Source organism: Pseudorasbora parva, chromosome 1, assembly GCF_024679245.1.
Source record: "Pseudorasbora parva isolate DD20220531a chromosome 1, ASM2467924v1, whole genome shotgun sequence".
NCBI lineage: Eukaryota > Metazoa > Chordata > Actinopteri > Cypriniformes > Gobionidae > Pseudorasbora > Pseudorasbora parva.
In genome coordinates, this window is record NC_090172.1 from 5,109,733 (window position 1) to 5,126,169 (window position 16,437).

The 16,437-nt window shown below is 35.5% G+C and overlaps 2 protein-coding genes across 2 annotated transcripts; both read left to right on the forward strand.

The window, feature by feature from the left end:
• Positions 1-1,038: 1,038 nt before the first annotated feature.
• Positions 1,039-5,880, forward strand: fgf19 (fibroblast growth factor 19). The gene is made up of 3 exons (XM_067456788.1): positions 1,039-1,325; positions 3,466-3,569; positions 5,066-5,880. The coding sequence occupies exons 1-3, from the start codon at positions 1,124-1,126 to the stop codon at positions 5,351-5,353; spliced, it is 594 nt and encodes a 197-aa protein (XP_067312889.1). The 5' UTR covers positions 1,039-1,123; the 3' UTR covers positions 5,354-5,880.
• A 2,328-nt stretch (positions 5,881-8,208) lies between these two features.
• On the forward strand, positions 8,209-11,625 carry lto1 (LTO1 maturation factor of ABCE1). The gene is made up of 5 exons (XM_067456902.1): positions 8,209-8,399; positions 8,547-8,652; positions 9,700-9,770; positions 9,844-9,961; positions 10,838-11,625. The coding sequence occupies exons 1-5, from the start codon at positions 8,341-8,343 to the stop codon at positions 10,907-10,909; spliced, it is 426 nt and encodes a 141-aa protein (XP_067313003.1). The 5' UTR covers positions 8,209-8,340; the 3' UTR covers positions 10,910-11,625.
• The last annotated feature ends 4,812 nt before the right edge of the window (positions 11,626-16,437 follow it).

Sequence of the window (16,437 nt, forward strand, 5' to 3'; positions counted from 1 at the left end):
AACGATTTCAAATTTTAGAACAGCTTACAAAACGATAGACACACAAAGACTTATAGCTATTAAGAGGGAACATGACTTGACACCATTTAGATATTTTATGCAAGATTAGCATCCTGTTCAGACGTTTTAAGTCAGCATTTTCTAGAATGCGACTATTATGTTATGCAATTCCCAAAATAGACACAATGCGCGAAACGAACAGTAATGCATTATATGAGGTTAAGCCTGCGTGTGCCTAGTGCGCATGTGCATAAGAGTTAAAGAGTTTTTTTTTTTTTTTTTCGATTAAAAATTGGAAACATGGTGTTCAACCCCCCCCCCATTATTGATTATATTGAAAATGCAGCTCATACAAAATGTATTTAAATTTTGAAATAATTGTGGGTCTCGTCACTGTAACAGAAATCGCTAAAATCCTTAAAAATATATACAACAGGCTATTATTACAAATATTATTGATAGCCTATTAGATCCAGTTCATCCGCTGAAACAGTTATTTTTAAAGCAGTTAATTTAAATGTTTTAAATGTTTTGCACTCACATCGTACATTTTAGTCATTAAACCATGTTGACATTGTAGATGTTTTTTTTTAAAATAATAAACATGAACAAAGATTGTCGATTTGCCTTTAATCTAGCTATATACAGACTATGCATATTTTCACATGCATGGGAAAAGATTCAAAAACATGGTAACAAGTCATAACCAATGTTGCTAAATGTCTTGCATTATTAATATGTAACAATGTAACATGCAGGTAAACTTTTGTAAAGTAGGTATAATTCTTTCATCAAACGCAGTTCGATATAACTCTAATGCACACTCAAATATAAACAGGATTATGTTACAATAATTAGTTATGCACGAAAGATGCAATATAATAAAGCAATAACAGAATGCATTTTGATAATTTATTCAGTCTGCATCGTCTGTTGGATGTTCAGCGGGGTGTGTTACCCTGTTCTCAGAACTGCCAAAGGGGGAAATGCTTATCGATTGATCTGATAAGAGGACGATTTAAAGGCCAGTCGCAGAGCTTTGCGCCAAAACAGAGCAATACAAAGGAGATAGAGTGTGCAGGCTTCATATGCAGAACAAGACTATCACAGATAATACTTAATAATGCTCCTCTTACTCTTTGTCACTGTGTGTGGAAGTGGCATCGGCGTGGAGGGCCTCCCGTTGCCGGACTCTGGTCCACATTTGGCGAATGACTGGGGAGAAGCGGTCCGGTTCCGACACCTGTACGCAGCCCGACGCGGCTTCCATCTGCAGATCAACACACACGGAGAAGTCAGCGGGTCGCGCATGCAGAGCTCGGACAGTAAGTGACAGCAACTCACACACCACTGCAGGTTCATCTCAGGGCTTCTCACACATGGGTCAATGACAAATGAGGATGTCGAGGTGACAAAGAGGAGACATCTTTAAAAAAAAAAAAATACTACACTCTAAAAAAATGCTGTTTTTTTTAACCCAATGTTGGGTCAAATATGCACTAACCCAGCAACTGATTTGTTTAAACCCAGCGATTGGGTTGTTTTAATCCTGCGATTGGGTTAAATATTTGTTTAAGACAACCCAATCGCTGGGTTAAAACAACCCAACTGCTGGGTTAGTCCATATTTGACCCAACATTGGGCTGTTTTTTACTCAGAATTTTTTAGAGTGTAGACTATAGTATAGCCCATTTAAAGCACGTTCGATATCCTAGGAGGTTTTTGTTTTTTGATTTAAAAAAAAGCTCGAAATGTCAAGTGGTGTAACCATCAAGTAAAAAACACGTGGGTGTAGGCACACACTTTTCCGACACAGTATCCTACACTCTAAAAAATTCTGGGTAAAAAACAACCCAATGTTGGGTCAAATATGGACTAACCCAGCAGTGGGGTTGTTTTAACCCAGCTATTGGGTTGTCTTAAGCAAATATTTAACCCAACTGCAGGATTAAAACAACCCACTCGCTGGGTTAAAATAACCAAATTGCTGGGTTAGTCCATATTTGACCCAGCATTGGGTTAAAACAACCCAGCATTTTTTTAGAGTGTATATTTAATATTATTTAAATATAGTTACACTCTAAAAATTCTGAGTAAAAAACAACCCAATGCTGGGTAAAATATGGACTAACCCAGCAGTTGGGTTGTTTTAACCCAGCGATTGGTTTGTTTTAAGCAAATATTTAACCCAACTACAGGATTAAAACAACCCAATTGCTTGGTTAGTTCATATTTGACCCAACATTGGGTTAAATGAACATATAGCCTTTTGCATCGTGAATCTTTTAGGGTTAGGTAAGTCCATTTGACCCGACCAAAATGTAGCTATGCAAAGGCTATATTTAAATAAATATATATTTATTTTTAAATCATATTTGATATAAAAATAAATAAATAAAATTTGTTTCAGCCATTCAATAAGACATTTTTTTCTTTATTAGCTTAGAGATCACTGCATGTAGGCTCCACCAGCCAGGGGTTTTCAAACTTAATTATGCCAAGGACCCCCAAATATGATGAACCTTTTATGAGGGACACCTTCTCTAAAATCCATCTGTATATTTTAATGTATGAAAAAAAAAAAATGTTTATTTTTTTTTTTTTTATACTGTTAGATAAATAGTAAGTGTGACATTATAAATACAACAAACTTTCAAATTTCAAACTTAAATTGGCTTTAGTTAATGTTGGACGTATAAACCTGAAGACAAACATTTTAAATTAAAAATGATTTGCAACTTTCACAATAAATGTATGTAAGCAGCTTACGTACTGCTTTAATAATACTGCCTTACAACCCCAGTGAGCAAGATGAAGAGGACTAACTAAAGATACTAAGCAAAGATACAGGTATACAATTCTGGAAAGTATGTATATGGCAAACAAGGAGAGACTTATCAGTCTTTTTATTCTGTCAAATATTCTGGGGCCCACTTAGAACCTTCTGGAGGACCCCTGGGGGTCCCCGGACCCCATTTTGAAAACCCCTGGGCTACACCACGTTTGAACTTAAAACATTTAATCAAAAACGGGAGTTTTTTTCGAAATAGAAAAGGGAATGTATTTCTATGAAATGCATTTTTTTATATATATATATATATATATATATATATATATATATATATATATATATATATATATATATATATATATATATATATTTTAAAGGAAAAGAAAAATCTATTTGCAAGATAGATCCAGACAAACCTCATGCCATGCCATTCACTTTGGATGCCATGCATTATTATAGCTCATTTCTGCAACATGCACTAGAGCCTATGCATTTTCTGCTTTTGATGCAAATATGAGCATTGCAACTTAGATTCATCAGCATTCATGTCAAATATCTGTGAGCTGAACAATAATGTGTAAAATCTGATTTTCAGCCAAAAAAAAAAAAAAAAAAAAAAAATACAATTATTTACTTTTATTGCATTCCATAAAATCGTATTTTTTCCCCTAAAGGTTTGGTTGAAATACAGCCGGTGGACACGGGCAGTGTTGTCATTAAAGGAGTTGCAAGCTCTCGGTTTCTCTGCATGGACAGAAGAGGAAAACTCTATGGATCGGTAGGTGTGACAGTCAGATGTAGGCTGATAAACATGTACATTCTTAAAGAGTGAGATTCTTTATTTGTATTAACAGTTCTACTCAGAAGCATTCCTATAACACTATTTGACAGGGATGCACCGATCTGAAAAATGTGTCCGTTTTATAGGACAGTCTTGCACTTGCAATTGTATTTACCTTTAAAAAAAAGAAACGTGATTTAAATTATAATTTCAAGCAATTCAAAACCATCATGGAAAACAGAAGTGTCTCATCTGGGGATATAATCTTATAGTTATTGGCTTTAATATATCAGACAAATTACTTATTGGCAGATAACAATATATAAATTAAAAAAACAAAACAAAAAACAGACATATATCAGCCGATACCGATATGATGGCCTGTTGGCAGGCACTTCACACAGAACGTGCTACTTTTACATTGTTTTTCAATGTAAACGCTATGGACTCTTTAACAATTGCACTGTTAAAATTCAAGTTAAAAGACATTTTAAACTTTCTGTGTGAACCTGCCATAATCCAGACAGCAACATAGAGTCAGGGCCAGATCCGGCCCACATCTGGACCGCGTGGAATCCATGTGTACCAGATGTGGGCCGGATCTGACACCATGTTGCTGTCTAGGAAGGTTGTCGTTTTTGTTTCGTTTTGTTTTTTGACACATGCATGCACTTACAGAATTGGGACCTAATAAAAAGCCAATACTTTTAAAATTTTCATCACAAAATGGATTAATGTACGATTTAAATTCCTGTCTATAATATCCAATATTTCAAAAGAACAGGTATGTGTAGCATGGCTTTCAGATTTTCTCCTTTTAGAACAGTGACATATATATGACAATAATTTTATTCTTAGAGAGAGCACCTTTGGCGCTCTGCCACTAATCATAATAAAACTACACATTCGTCAGAGATAACCTTGTTGTGCTAAGGTCACCTCAGGATGTCCTCTATGACTGAGGAAGTGTAGTCAAGCCGATTTCGCCACAGACATCCAGCTTTATTGACATTATGTTCTGGTCATGGGTCGTTCCTCCCATCTGACGTTAAAACCCAAGAACATTATTTCAGGACACGACCAACAACAGTGAACACAGTCAGTCTTAATGCATACCTGTAAAATGAATGAGTTTGAGTAAATATCCTAAGACATTTGTAATTCGTGGCTAGCCTAAATGATCACACAAAGGGATAGTGCAAAGTAATGCTTGACTGCTCAATTAGCTTGAATGAAAATGATTCTGTCCAAATACGAGCGGTGTCATGCAGCAACCTTTGCCCAATGGCGGGGTATGTTTGCATAGCTAAAACCTCATCGAAAAGAAACAGCAATAACAACCTTGGCCTCTACATGTGCTGTGCAAACAGCTATCAAAAAAACCTAAAACACAAGCAGGGCAGGGCAGGTCGATGACACTTCCATATTGTGATCTTATGCACAAAAAAAAGAAGTTTGGTTTTCATGTTTTTGCCATTTGTTTTGTTTGCCAGCACACTTACTCTAAGGAGGACTGCTCTTTTTTGGAACGCATCCTGCCAGATGGCTACAACATTTACATCTCGGGCGAATATGGATTCCTTGTGAATTTGGGTAACGACGGGACTGCAGCATCCCAGTTCCTGCCCATGGTGAACACACTTCCTCAGGAACCCAGGGAACAGCGCTCTCCCGTCGACCCCGCACAGGACCACCAGTTAGGCCTGCAAATAGACAGTATGGACCCGTTTGGAAAGAGCTCTCAAATAGTGATCCAGAGTCCCAGTTTCAACAAAAGATGACGAGTGAACAATCACATGTGGATGTTCTAAGGAAACGACCCCGAGGTCAAAAAACAGAATCAGTCCCGCCATGAACCGAAGCACAGGGGCCAGACTTTCAGAAAGTGTGCTGGACAAGTCACAGGACAGCAAACAAACAAAAATCACTCCAAACCTTGAAGTTAGTAGTAAGATATACCATAATGATGCATCGCTTGCAGCATGCATTTATTTATTTTTCTATTTTTGTTTGTTTGTCTAATTATTGTTTAAAATGTTATAGTTAATACAGTATTAATGCACTGTAAAAACATATTTTATATATTTTTGTATTCTTTGTTATACAGTTATTTGTTCTCTCTGAACAATGGTTTTAAGATTAATTATTGTGAAATCTAATTACTTACATGCTAAAAGTGGTTCAATGGTTTTCTAACAAATGTATGTCCAAAATGTACCGGAAATCACAACTAAGACAAAAGTTTTAATTCTTACATATAAGGATCATATGAACTTACATTATCAAGGCGTGTTTATCTTGTACACACACACACACACACAAATGTTATGCCTTACAAAAAAAAGAGGAAGATTTACGCATTTCAATTAGTAAAATTACAGGAAAGGAAATGTATCCATCTGTACATATTTTAACTGAGTAATTGATTATGGATTTTCCCATTGAAATATGTAAGGATTATTTAAATCATTTAGATGAAATATTACTATTAATTGAAATGCGTAAATCTTAAAAAAAGGGTTACCTTTTTTTGTACCAAGATTTATTTCTTGACACTGGTGACTGCATGATTACTTCCACAAAATACTGATGATGAGTATTATAAAGATTTGTTGGCCTGAAAGGTTTTTGTAATGTTGTGGCTCCCTCTACTGGCAAATTGCATTTTGAGATAATGGTGTTGAAGGGATAGTTCACCAACAAATGAACATTTGTCATCATTTACTCACCCTCTTGTTTTTTTCAAAACCTGTATGAGTTTCTTTCTATCCTTGAACACAAAAAGAAGATATTTTGAAGAATGTTGATGACCAAACAGTTTCGGGTCTCATTGCCTTCTATAAAATGTCCCCCATACACTATGGAAGTCAATGGCTACCTTCAACTGGTTACTGACATTCCTCAAAATATCATCCCCTCCACACAAGAACGAAACTCATACATCTTAGGAACAACACGAGGCTGAAATTTCCGGGTGAACTATGCCTTTAAATGTAATTTAAACAAAAGTGTCTTATTCAACTACTCAATTGAAAGATTATAGAGTCTGTGTATAAAGGGAAGAGACTGCACGAGAGCCGGGCTACATAGAAATACTTGCCACAAAAGAGATACCCTGATAATATGTGCAACGGTGATCTCTCTGTATACTGTAATGTTGTTTATCACTATATATAATGTGGTGTATTTTGCAAGCACACAAAGTGCATGTATTAATTACTTGAATTGTCTTAAAAGTAAGTTCATCTATATATTTGTATTGTAGGGTAAACTATAGTTTTCACTTTTGCTGTACTGCTAAAATACTTACCAGAACATGGGATGTTTTGTAGTGATGTAGTCTTTATCTATCTACAAACAAAATAAATGAAAATATCCATAAGTCACATTTTCCACAATTAAGGAGCAATGTTTGAAGCCTAATTCTGGGTGCACTTTAAACATGCTTAAATATACACCAATCAGGCATAACGTTACATCCTAATATTGAGTTGGTCCCCCTTTTGCTGACCCGTCAAGGCATGGACTCCACTAGACCCATGAAAGAGTGCTGTGGTATCTGACACCAAGATGATCAGCAGATCCTTTAAGTCCTTTAAGTTGCGAGGTGGGGCCTCCATGGATCAGACTTGTTTGTTCAGCTCATCCCACAGATGCTCGATTGGATTGAGATCTGGGGAATTTGGAGGCCAAGTCAAAACCTCAAACTCGTTGTTGTGCTCCTCAAACCATTCCTGAACCCTTTTTTGCTTTGTGGCAGGAGCATTATCTGCTGGAAGAGCCACAGCCACCAGAATACCTTTTTACATGGTCTGCAACAATGCTTATGCAGGTGATACACTTCAAAGTAACATCCACATGGAGGGTATGGACCCAAGGTTTCCCAGAACATTGCACAACGCATCACACTGCCTCCGCCGGCTCGCCTTCTTCCCATAGTGCATCCTGCGGGGCCATGTGTTCTCCAGCTAAGCGATGCACACGTACACAGCCATCCACGTGACGTGAAAGAAAGCGTGATTCATCAGACCAGGCCACCTTCTTCCATTGCTCCGTGGTGCAGTTCTGATGCTAACGTGCCACTGTTGGCGATTCAGTGGTGTACAGTGGTCAGCATGGGCACCCTGACTGGTCTGTAGCTATGCCGCCCCATACACAACAGACTGAGACGCACTGTGTATTCTGACACCTTTCTATCAGAACCAGCATTATAAGCAATTTGAGCTACAGTAGCTCATCTGTTTGACCTGTCCCATAATGAATACAGTTAGTTGAATATGAGACTGTCTTTGCTCAACTGATGATTTCTCAACAACTGTTTTTCTGAGCGAGCATGCTAGCATGTCCCAAAAATACATTAAATTGAAGAACTCAAATCAATAACTACAACAAGAACATTTTGTTAACACGAAAAGATAATTAGGCAAACTATTTCTTAAAAATCAAAGAAGAGTAAATTAAAAGTTACCTATTTGATTGACAGACACACCCGAAAAATAGGGATTTGGTCCTCACAGGATAAGCATGTTCTGCTTATATGAAGTATTTCTTTCAGTCTATTACCAATGGTCTCACTTTTATTTTGATCAAGCAAACATTGTGAAATGAACCTTGCCTTAGTTTAGTTTCCCTTCCACAAGATGGCGCCGTGGTTCAGTCACATGATAAATACCAACATCCGGGCAACTGGAACGAAGAAGAGCGATTCCATATATTAGTCAGAAAGAAAATACTTCGGGGATAGATAGCCAAGTCGTTTGATGTAAAAATGGCTTTCGTGTCCAGTAGTGATGATTTATTCGACTCAATTATTATGGCTGATAACAGGTAGATTCAACGATAAACATAAACACGCAAACTGCTGCGTCACGTGATGGTGTTTTGGTTTCGGTAGTTCAGTGTGTCAGTGGGTTTAGTTCAGTCAGTAGCTGTCATTGTTAATGTTTTAAGCTTATAAATGCTTTCTTGTTTTAGGTTTCATGTTGAAGGTTATCAGGAAGGGTTTGAGGAGGGAACTCGACAGGGAACCATTGAGGGTCGAAACCACGGGCGGCTGCACGGAGCCAAACTCAGTGCCGAGGTGAAATATGGACTAACGTTAACTCTTAATACACACACGATAGCATTCAGTGCTTTTAAATAAAATATATATATATCATCTGTATTTTTCATTTAGAAGAACTCTAGCAGTAAATGTCTTTACTGGTTTCATCCGTTCAGTATTCATGTTGACTGACTCTTCTGGAAAAGCAATGTCAGTTTTTCTCTTGTGTTATTACAATGACTTTTGAACAAGCAGTCGACATGATTGACAGCAGTGTGTTTTGCAGTAATTCATTTAAATTACTTTAAACCTATTTTTAATGATTTTTATTAGTATATATTTTAATTTAATTTGTCTATTTATATCATCATTATTTATTGAATTTATTGAGAATCTTCAAAATATCTACATTACTACCAGTCAAATTTGATTAGAATAATGTTATGCTTTTGATAGAAGTCTCTCGTGCTCACCAAGGCTCCATTTATTTGATGAAAAATGCCGTAATAAGTGTAAAAATATTATTACAAATTTTCTAATCAAATTTTTTAAAATATGTAATTCATGCCTGAATTTTCAGCATCATTACTCCAGTCTTCAGTGTCACATGATCCTTCAGAAATCCTTATGATGATTTGATACTTAAAAATAACTTCTATTCAACAAGGATGTATTAAATTGATCAAACGTGACAGTATATCTATTTATAAGGTTATAAAATATTCTATTTCAAATAAATGCTGTTCTTTTGAACTGTTTATTCATCAAAGAATCCTGAAAAATAAATAACATTTCCACAATAATGTTAAGCAACAAGAACGGCTTTCAATAAATATCTGCTCATAATATAAAAGCTATTGTTAATAATCAAATGCCAACAATAATTGAGCAGCAAATCAACAATTTTATAATAATTTCTGAAGGATCATGTGATACTGAGTGCTGAATTTATTTTCTTTTTAAAATATATTAATATATAAAAAATTTAAAATTGTAATAATATTTTACAATACAATGTATGTATTAAATCAGCTTTAGTTACTGTGAATAAATGTTTAAATGTCAGATGTCCTATTTTTCCAGGTGTCTTTTTATTATGGATTCGCTCTAGCATGGAAATGTCTCCTTCAGAACAACAGTGATGTTAAAGCGAGGTATGTTCTGCAGCACATAACAAAAAAACAAACAAAGGCTCATCTCGCTGCTAACTTTCAGAGTTTCTCCTAGAAAAAGGCTGAAAGCTATGGAGTCTTTGATCGGAGTGATCCAGAACTTCCCGTATGAAGACTCTCAGTATGACAAACTTCAAGAGGACATGGAGAGAGTGCGCGCCAAGTTTAGACAGGTAACCATATTGCATTTCTTGTTGTTTTTCAAATTGATATATAATATAGTACTTGTAAATTTTGGAAACATTAATATTTGTAATGTTTTTTAAAGAAGTGTTTTATGCTCATCAATCCTGCATTTGTTTATTATTAAATAATAAATATTATTTTATTATATTTAAAATTACAAAGCTGAATTTTCAGCATCATTCCTCCAGTCTTCAGTAACACATGATTATTCAGAAATAATTTAGGATGAATTATCTTCAGTGTTGTGTTGCTTAATATTTTTTGGAACATGTGATCACTTATTATCAATTTAACATCCTTGCTGAGTATTAATTTTATAAAAAAAAAAAAAAAAACGGACTTCTGATTGGTAATTTATATTGTTACAAAAATATTTATATTGTTAATAAATGCTGTTATTTTATGCTGTAACTTTTTATTCATCAAAAGGTGTGTCAGGATATAAAAAAATATTAATCAGCACAACCGTTTCCAACATTGATAATGGATCCTCATATGAGAATGATTTCTGAAGGATCATGTGACACTGAAGACTGGCGTAATGATGATGAAAATACAGCTTTGATCACAGGAATAAATTATAATTAAAGTTGAAAACCATTATTTTAAATTGTAATAATATTTCACAATATTACGTGATCAAACCTTGATGAGAAGAGACTTTGTTTAAAAACATTAAAAATAGTAATGCTTCCAAAATTGTATATGTGTGTGAATATATATATATATATATATATATATATATATATATATATATATATATATATATATATATATATATATATATATATATATATATATATATATATATAATTTTTTTTTTTTTTTTTTTTAAATCTAGCTAACACATCTAATCTCTACAGGTGTGCTCTTTACTGAACGTGTCAACAGACTTTAGAGAATATGTGAGTGGATCAACAGGAATGTCTTTCTGAGACTTCATGGCAAACTGATGATGATGATGATGATGATGATGATGATGATGATGATGAAGAAGAAGCAGATCTGCAGACCGCTGTTTGGTGTTTACCTGCAGTGTGTACAGGTGTGACAGTCTCACCTTCGCTGGAGTCGTACAGCAGTTCTTAACACTGAATACTAGACACTCAATGGGACAATATGAGTGGTTTGGTGGTTTTAAAGTGAGATATAAAGGGGTGAAATAGCAATGGCAATATTATGAGTCAATCTAATATGCAAGACAAACCACAAGTCAGTGTCTTCATCTCGCAAAATGGTTTTTAATATTTCTAACCCTCCCGGTATGCAGAAGAATGACCTACGAAGTGCATTTTTAATGGACCGTGCTGTTTAAAGAGCTCCATCTTGTGGTTAAACTGGAGAATCGTTCTTGCAGTCATGTGACTCCGTCTGCTGGTGAACTGTAAGTGCAGCAGGATTGCTACTTTTAAATTAAAATAGTCATGGATATAACACCACAATGAGCAGCAGCACAGACAGTTTTGCAGGAAATGCTCTACAGGTTTCGACTGAACATGCTTATTAGGGAACAATTATTATAAAGGACAATTAAGGACGATTATTTAAGAAATATCTTTAAAGGAAATGTTAATTGATTTTGAATGGAAAGACATAATAAAGTTACAAGACATAACAAAAGCTTATTACTAATATTGGTAAGTCTTTATTTCAATATAATATTAATTAACCACATTTGCTACTTATTTTGTTGTATAGCTGTCTATATTATGTTCCTTTTATTTGATCAATAATAATAACTTTTACAAATTATTATTTGTGTTAAGTGTTGTAGATGTTACATGTTGTTGGTCTTTTATTAGTTCAAAATGCCTGACATTTTATCAGTTCTCCTTTAGATATGTTAATATCTATTTTTGAGAGTTGCTGGATTAGTGATTTAAGTCTTTTTTTTTTGTTTCTTCTTTTTTTTCTTTTTTAGATTTACACATTTCAATTAATAGTAAAATTCCATCAAATTGAATAATCCTTACACATTTAATTGAATAACTGATTAAGGATTCATCATTTACTCTGTTATAATATTCTAAGATTATTTAGTTTAATTTGATGGAATTTTACCATTTATTGAAATGCATAAATCTTGATAACTATAACAATAAAGATATAGTTCTAAAAATGATTATAAATCTAAAAGAATAACGGCACAGACAAATAATATTGTTGGAATCAATTTCAGGCTCAGCTGATGATGAAAAGACTGACAGCCAATCTGAATCCATCCTGCTTTAAGAGCTGGAGCATTTAAAGATGCAATATGTAGGATTTTTGCCGTAAATAACCAAAAACCACTAGGCCAGTGATATATATTTTGTTCAGTTGAGTATTTACAATATCCCAAATGTTTCCAACTATTTGTAAATTGTGACAAAATTGGTTTTTTTTTTTTTTATACTATTGAACCTGGACATGTGAGGGAGTCGCCTGTCGATGGCGTCATATCTGCGTTACCCTCGGTTTCACTTTTACTGCCATGGAAACCATGGTAACAGACGGCATGCTCAAACGTTATACTTCGGAATAAAAAGATGACCAGTGTCGACGTGCCGTTTTCCAGATGGCAAGAGCTTCACAACAAACTTCGACTTGCATGTGCTTTATTAGACGGGTAAGAAAATGTACATAAGACGAATCAATGTCACTCAACACAATGAACTACTATAAAATCAACAGTATGATGTAGCTAATGCTATATTCTCATACAGCCAACAAACTAACATGGATAATAACTTTCACCACACTCAGATGCAGTTTAGATAGTGTAGTCAAAACAGCATTGAGTTTCCTCACAGGTTTAATTGGTGAAATAAACAGATCTGTATGAGTAGTGATTCAGCACTTGTGGGTATTTTGGTAGAATTAAATGTCCTCATTTATTTATATCCCCCGAGTATATATTATAAAACCATGAATGCATTCACTCATCCAGAAAAATGATTTTCCATAACATTAGATCCATCATTGAGATGACGACAAGTTCCATGATTCCACGCTCATTCACTGCGTCATCAATCTACACCTTTGTTATTGGCAGCGTCTGAAACCTGGAAAATGCTGCCCTCGGCAGACACATTTGAAGGCAGGAAGGCATCAAGCAACGTCCGAATCTAATGTTTGCTTCTCTTCCTGTCTCCTGAGATACCTTCATCTGATCCATTTTTGAAGGCAGCATGAATGTAACCTTCACTGCCTTTGGTATCCCACAATCCTCTGCTTTCCATTCAGTGACAGTTTAGCTGCGGGGGCAAAAGGATGGCGTCCGAAAGTTGCGCTTGCTGGTCAGTTTGTTTGTAAATGTATGTTTTTATGTTTTTTCTCACTTGAAATGACATCAGAAGTGAAAAATATTCGTAGTAATTAAATATGTTTAGTACTCTCACCAAAGCTCCCTCTATTTTTCTGTAGAATTGATCATTAAACTGTTACACTGACTTAGAGGTCTGTCCGAAATCATTTCGTGAGGCGCCTTTGTGCACAAAACGCTGCCTTCCAAGCCATTGTCTGATAAGGCAGCGAGGCAACCAGTCAGCTGCCTAGGTTTTCAGACGCAGCGTAGTCAAAACAAACAGTGTAGCTTTAAAGTGACATGACAACAAAAACTGCAATGATATATTAACATCCCTATCCACTGGTAGGGATGTTAATATAGTTATTATCATTATAGTTGTTCTTGGTGTGTGTGAGCGGCCCTGAATCGTAAGGAATGTTTCAGGGGTGGTCAGCAGAGTCTCCTGACAGATAGTTTTCCTCCCTCTCCTCTCCTGGGCCCAGAACGGGGACAGTTGCTGTGGCCTCAACAATGCTGCAGTGGGGCCCGTGCGAGAGGCCAGGGGGCTGCGCCACGCACTCTGGTTTTGTTCCGCTCCCCTCACACTTGAAGCCTGAGGTGCAGATCAGAATTCAGACGGACAGGAGTTGGCAGCGTATTAGAGGGTGTTGCTGGAGATGGCAGCTGGTCTACGCCGTGGGCAGCAGCAGGTAAACACTGGGCCCATTGGCGGCTCCTTCTGAGCCCTGACAGATAAAACCCTGCTCTTCCCTGAAGACCTCCAGGCTACATCATTCTGTGCTGCTGTTGGGAGTCAAGGTTTGAGGCATTCATCGGAAGCCAGGATCACACATATTATAAAGTGATCCCAAGACTGGACACTGATTATCGTCTTAGTCCAAGTGTCCTCTGACAGACAGTTACTATGTAATCAAAATGCATAGTTCTTTTTAATTTTTTTTTTTATGCATTATTGCAGTATTATACATGATTCGGCAACGTGCAAAACAGGGACTCACAGAATCCAGTCATAAAATGGAAATTACTGTTGGCAGAATTTCACAGAATTTGCCAAATTAGATGAATAAATAAAAAAGCATCTAATTGCGATGTAGACTTGTGTCTGACGTGAATATTAAACTGTAAAAGGACTATTTAAATATGGATGTTCTGCGGGTCTCTGTTTTATTTCCCACACACACACTGAAGCAAGAGCTGTGTTTTCAGCCTCTGCTGTCTTACTTTATATGAGGACATGAACTTCATCTCCAGAGCCGCTCTGAGAGTCACTTCATCAGCATTTCACCATTTTATTTGAGGAAAACTCATCATATCATAAATGTATAGAAGCTCAAAGTTCAGTTTAACTTGAAATTGTAACATAAGTATATAACTGTAACTGTTGAATTTGGCTACATCCAAATGAAATAATTCAAACACTAATAATAATGAATTATTAAAACTTATTTTTTGTGTGCAACACTTTGTTTGACAAAAAGTCCATTTAAAAGATAAATCAATGTTTATGCCTTTTTCATTGGCAGACAAATGAAAATAACACAAAAATCTGAAAAAAAAAACCCCACTTGATTTTAAATTAAATTACATTTTTTATTAATTAAATTAACTGCTTTCTGATTATCAAAATTTTATTAAACCATAAAAAAAGAAAAAAAAAGAAAACTTAGAACAGAAAACAGAATTTGGTAAAAATAAATAAAAATAAAGCACAATTTTAGAAGAAAAAAAAATTAATAGGACCTTAAACATACTCATCTATATTCATGTGGCCTCATAATCTTTAGTCTAAATAACTTCCAGTGAAATATCTTCCCTGATGATGTGTTTACTGTCACTCACTTGAGATCGACCAATAGCAAACTACAACCATCCAATCAACTCCCAATGACAAAATCAAGCCCCGCCCTACATTTGCTCTTGGACGTGAAGCGTTTCTCTCAGATATACGTCACAACAGAGAAGAAAAGACTATCGCAACTTCCATTTAATGCCAACTACAAGTGATTTTATGGATGTATAGTATGAAGTCAGTTCTTAAGTTCACTCATAGTTCATCACACTAACTATGAATGTGTTCCAGTAATGTTTCACACTCTCTATTGTTTTATCATCTATTCTTTAATAATCCTTCTTGAGAAATGATTTGCTTGAAACCATGCTTGTTCTGTCCTCCCTTTCTTGGTTTGATATTTTTGTATCCAATATAATGATTTAATAATTCAAATATATATTTTAAGTGTCGTTGTAAAAACTTTTAGAGCCCTTTATTTTGCACTGCGGAAAATAAGCTATTTTAGATATAAATAACGAAGAATAACAGTAAAACGCTTTGCGCTACAAACCACAGTGTTTATAATTATGACAATGCATTCAAATAATATGATAAGAAATACCAGTTTATGAGTTGACCACACCGGACGCCTCGCACATTTAATCTACACGTGGCCGCACCTGTTTCTAAATTAAAAATAAAGGTGGATATTGTGTTTAAGAATAGTCATCCTCAAATGATAATTATGTCATCGTTTAGTCGTCATCTATCATTACAAACCTGCACTCTAACAAATGCTGGGTTAAAAACAACCCAAGTTGGGTTGAAAATGGACTAACCCAGCTATTGGATTGTCTTAAGCAACATTTAACCCAACTGCTGGGTTAAAACAACCCAATTGCTGGGTAAGTCCATTTTCAACCCAACTTGGGTTGTTTTTAACCTAGCATTTTTTAGAGTGTGTATGAAAGGATATTTGTTGAAACGACATTGGATGCCACTGATTTTTTTTTTTCATGGAGGTAATGTTGTTTCTCAGGTTTGGAACGACATGAGGGTGAATAAATGAGGACAGAAAGGGAACTTTGTTTATTCTTTACAAATATGATCTTGTATAATTAAAGTTTATGAGCAGCTGTAGTGTCAGGTGTCTCTGTCATTTGCATGATACATCATGTTTCTCAGATATTGTGTGTGTGTGTGTGTGTGTGTGTGTGTGTGTGTGTGTGTGTGTGTGTGTGTGTGTGTGTGTGTGTGTGTGTGTGTGTGTGTGTGTGTGTGTGTGTGTGTGTGTGTGTGTGTGTGTGTGTGTGTGTGTGTGTGTGTGTGTGTGTGAGTGAGTGTGAGTGTGAGTGTGAGTGTGAGTGAACGAGGCAGAGGCTAATTCCAAATGCAGAACAGAA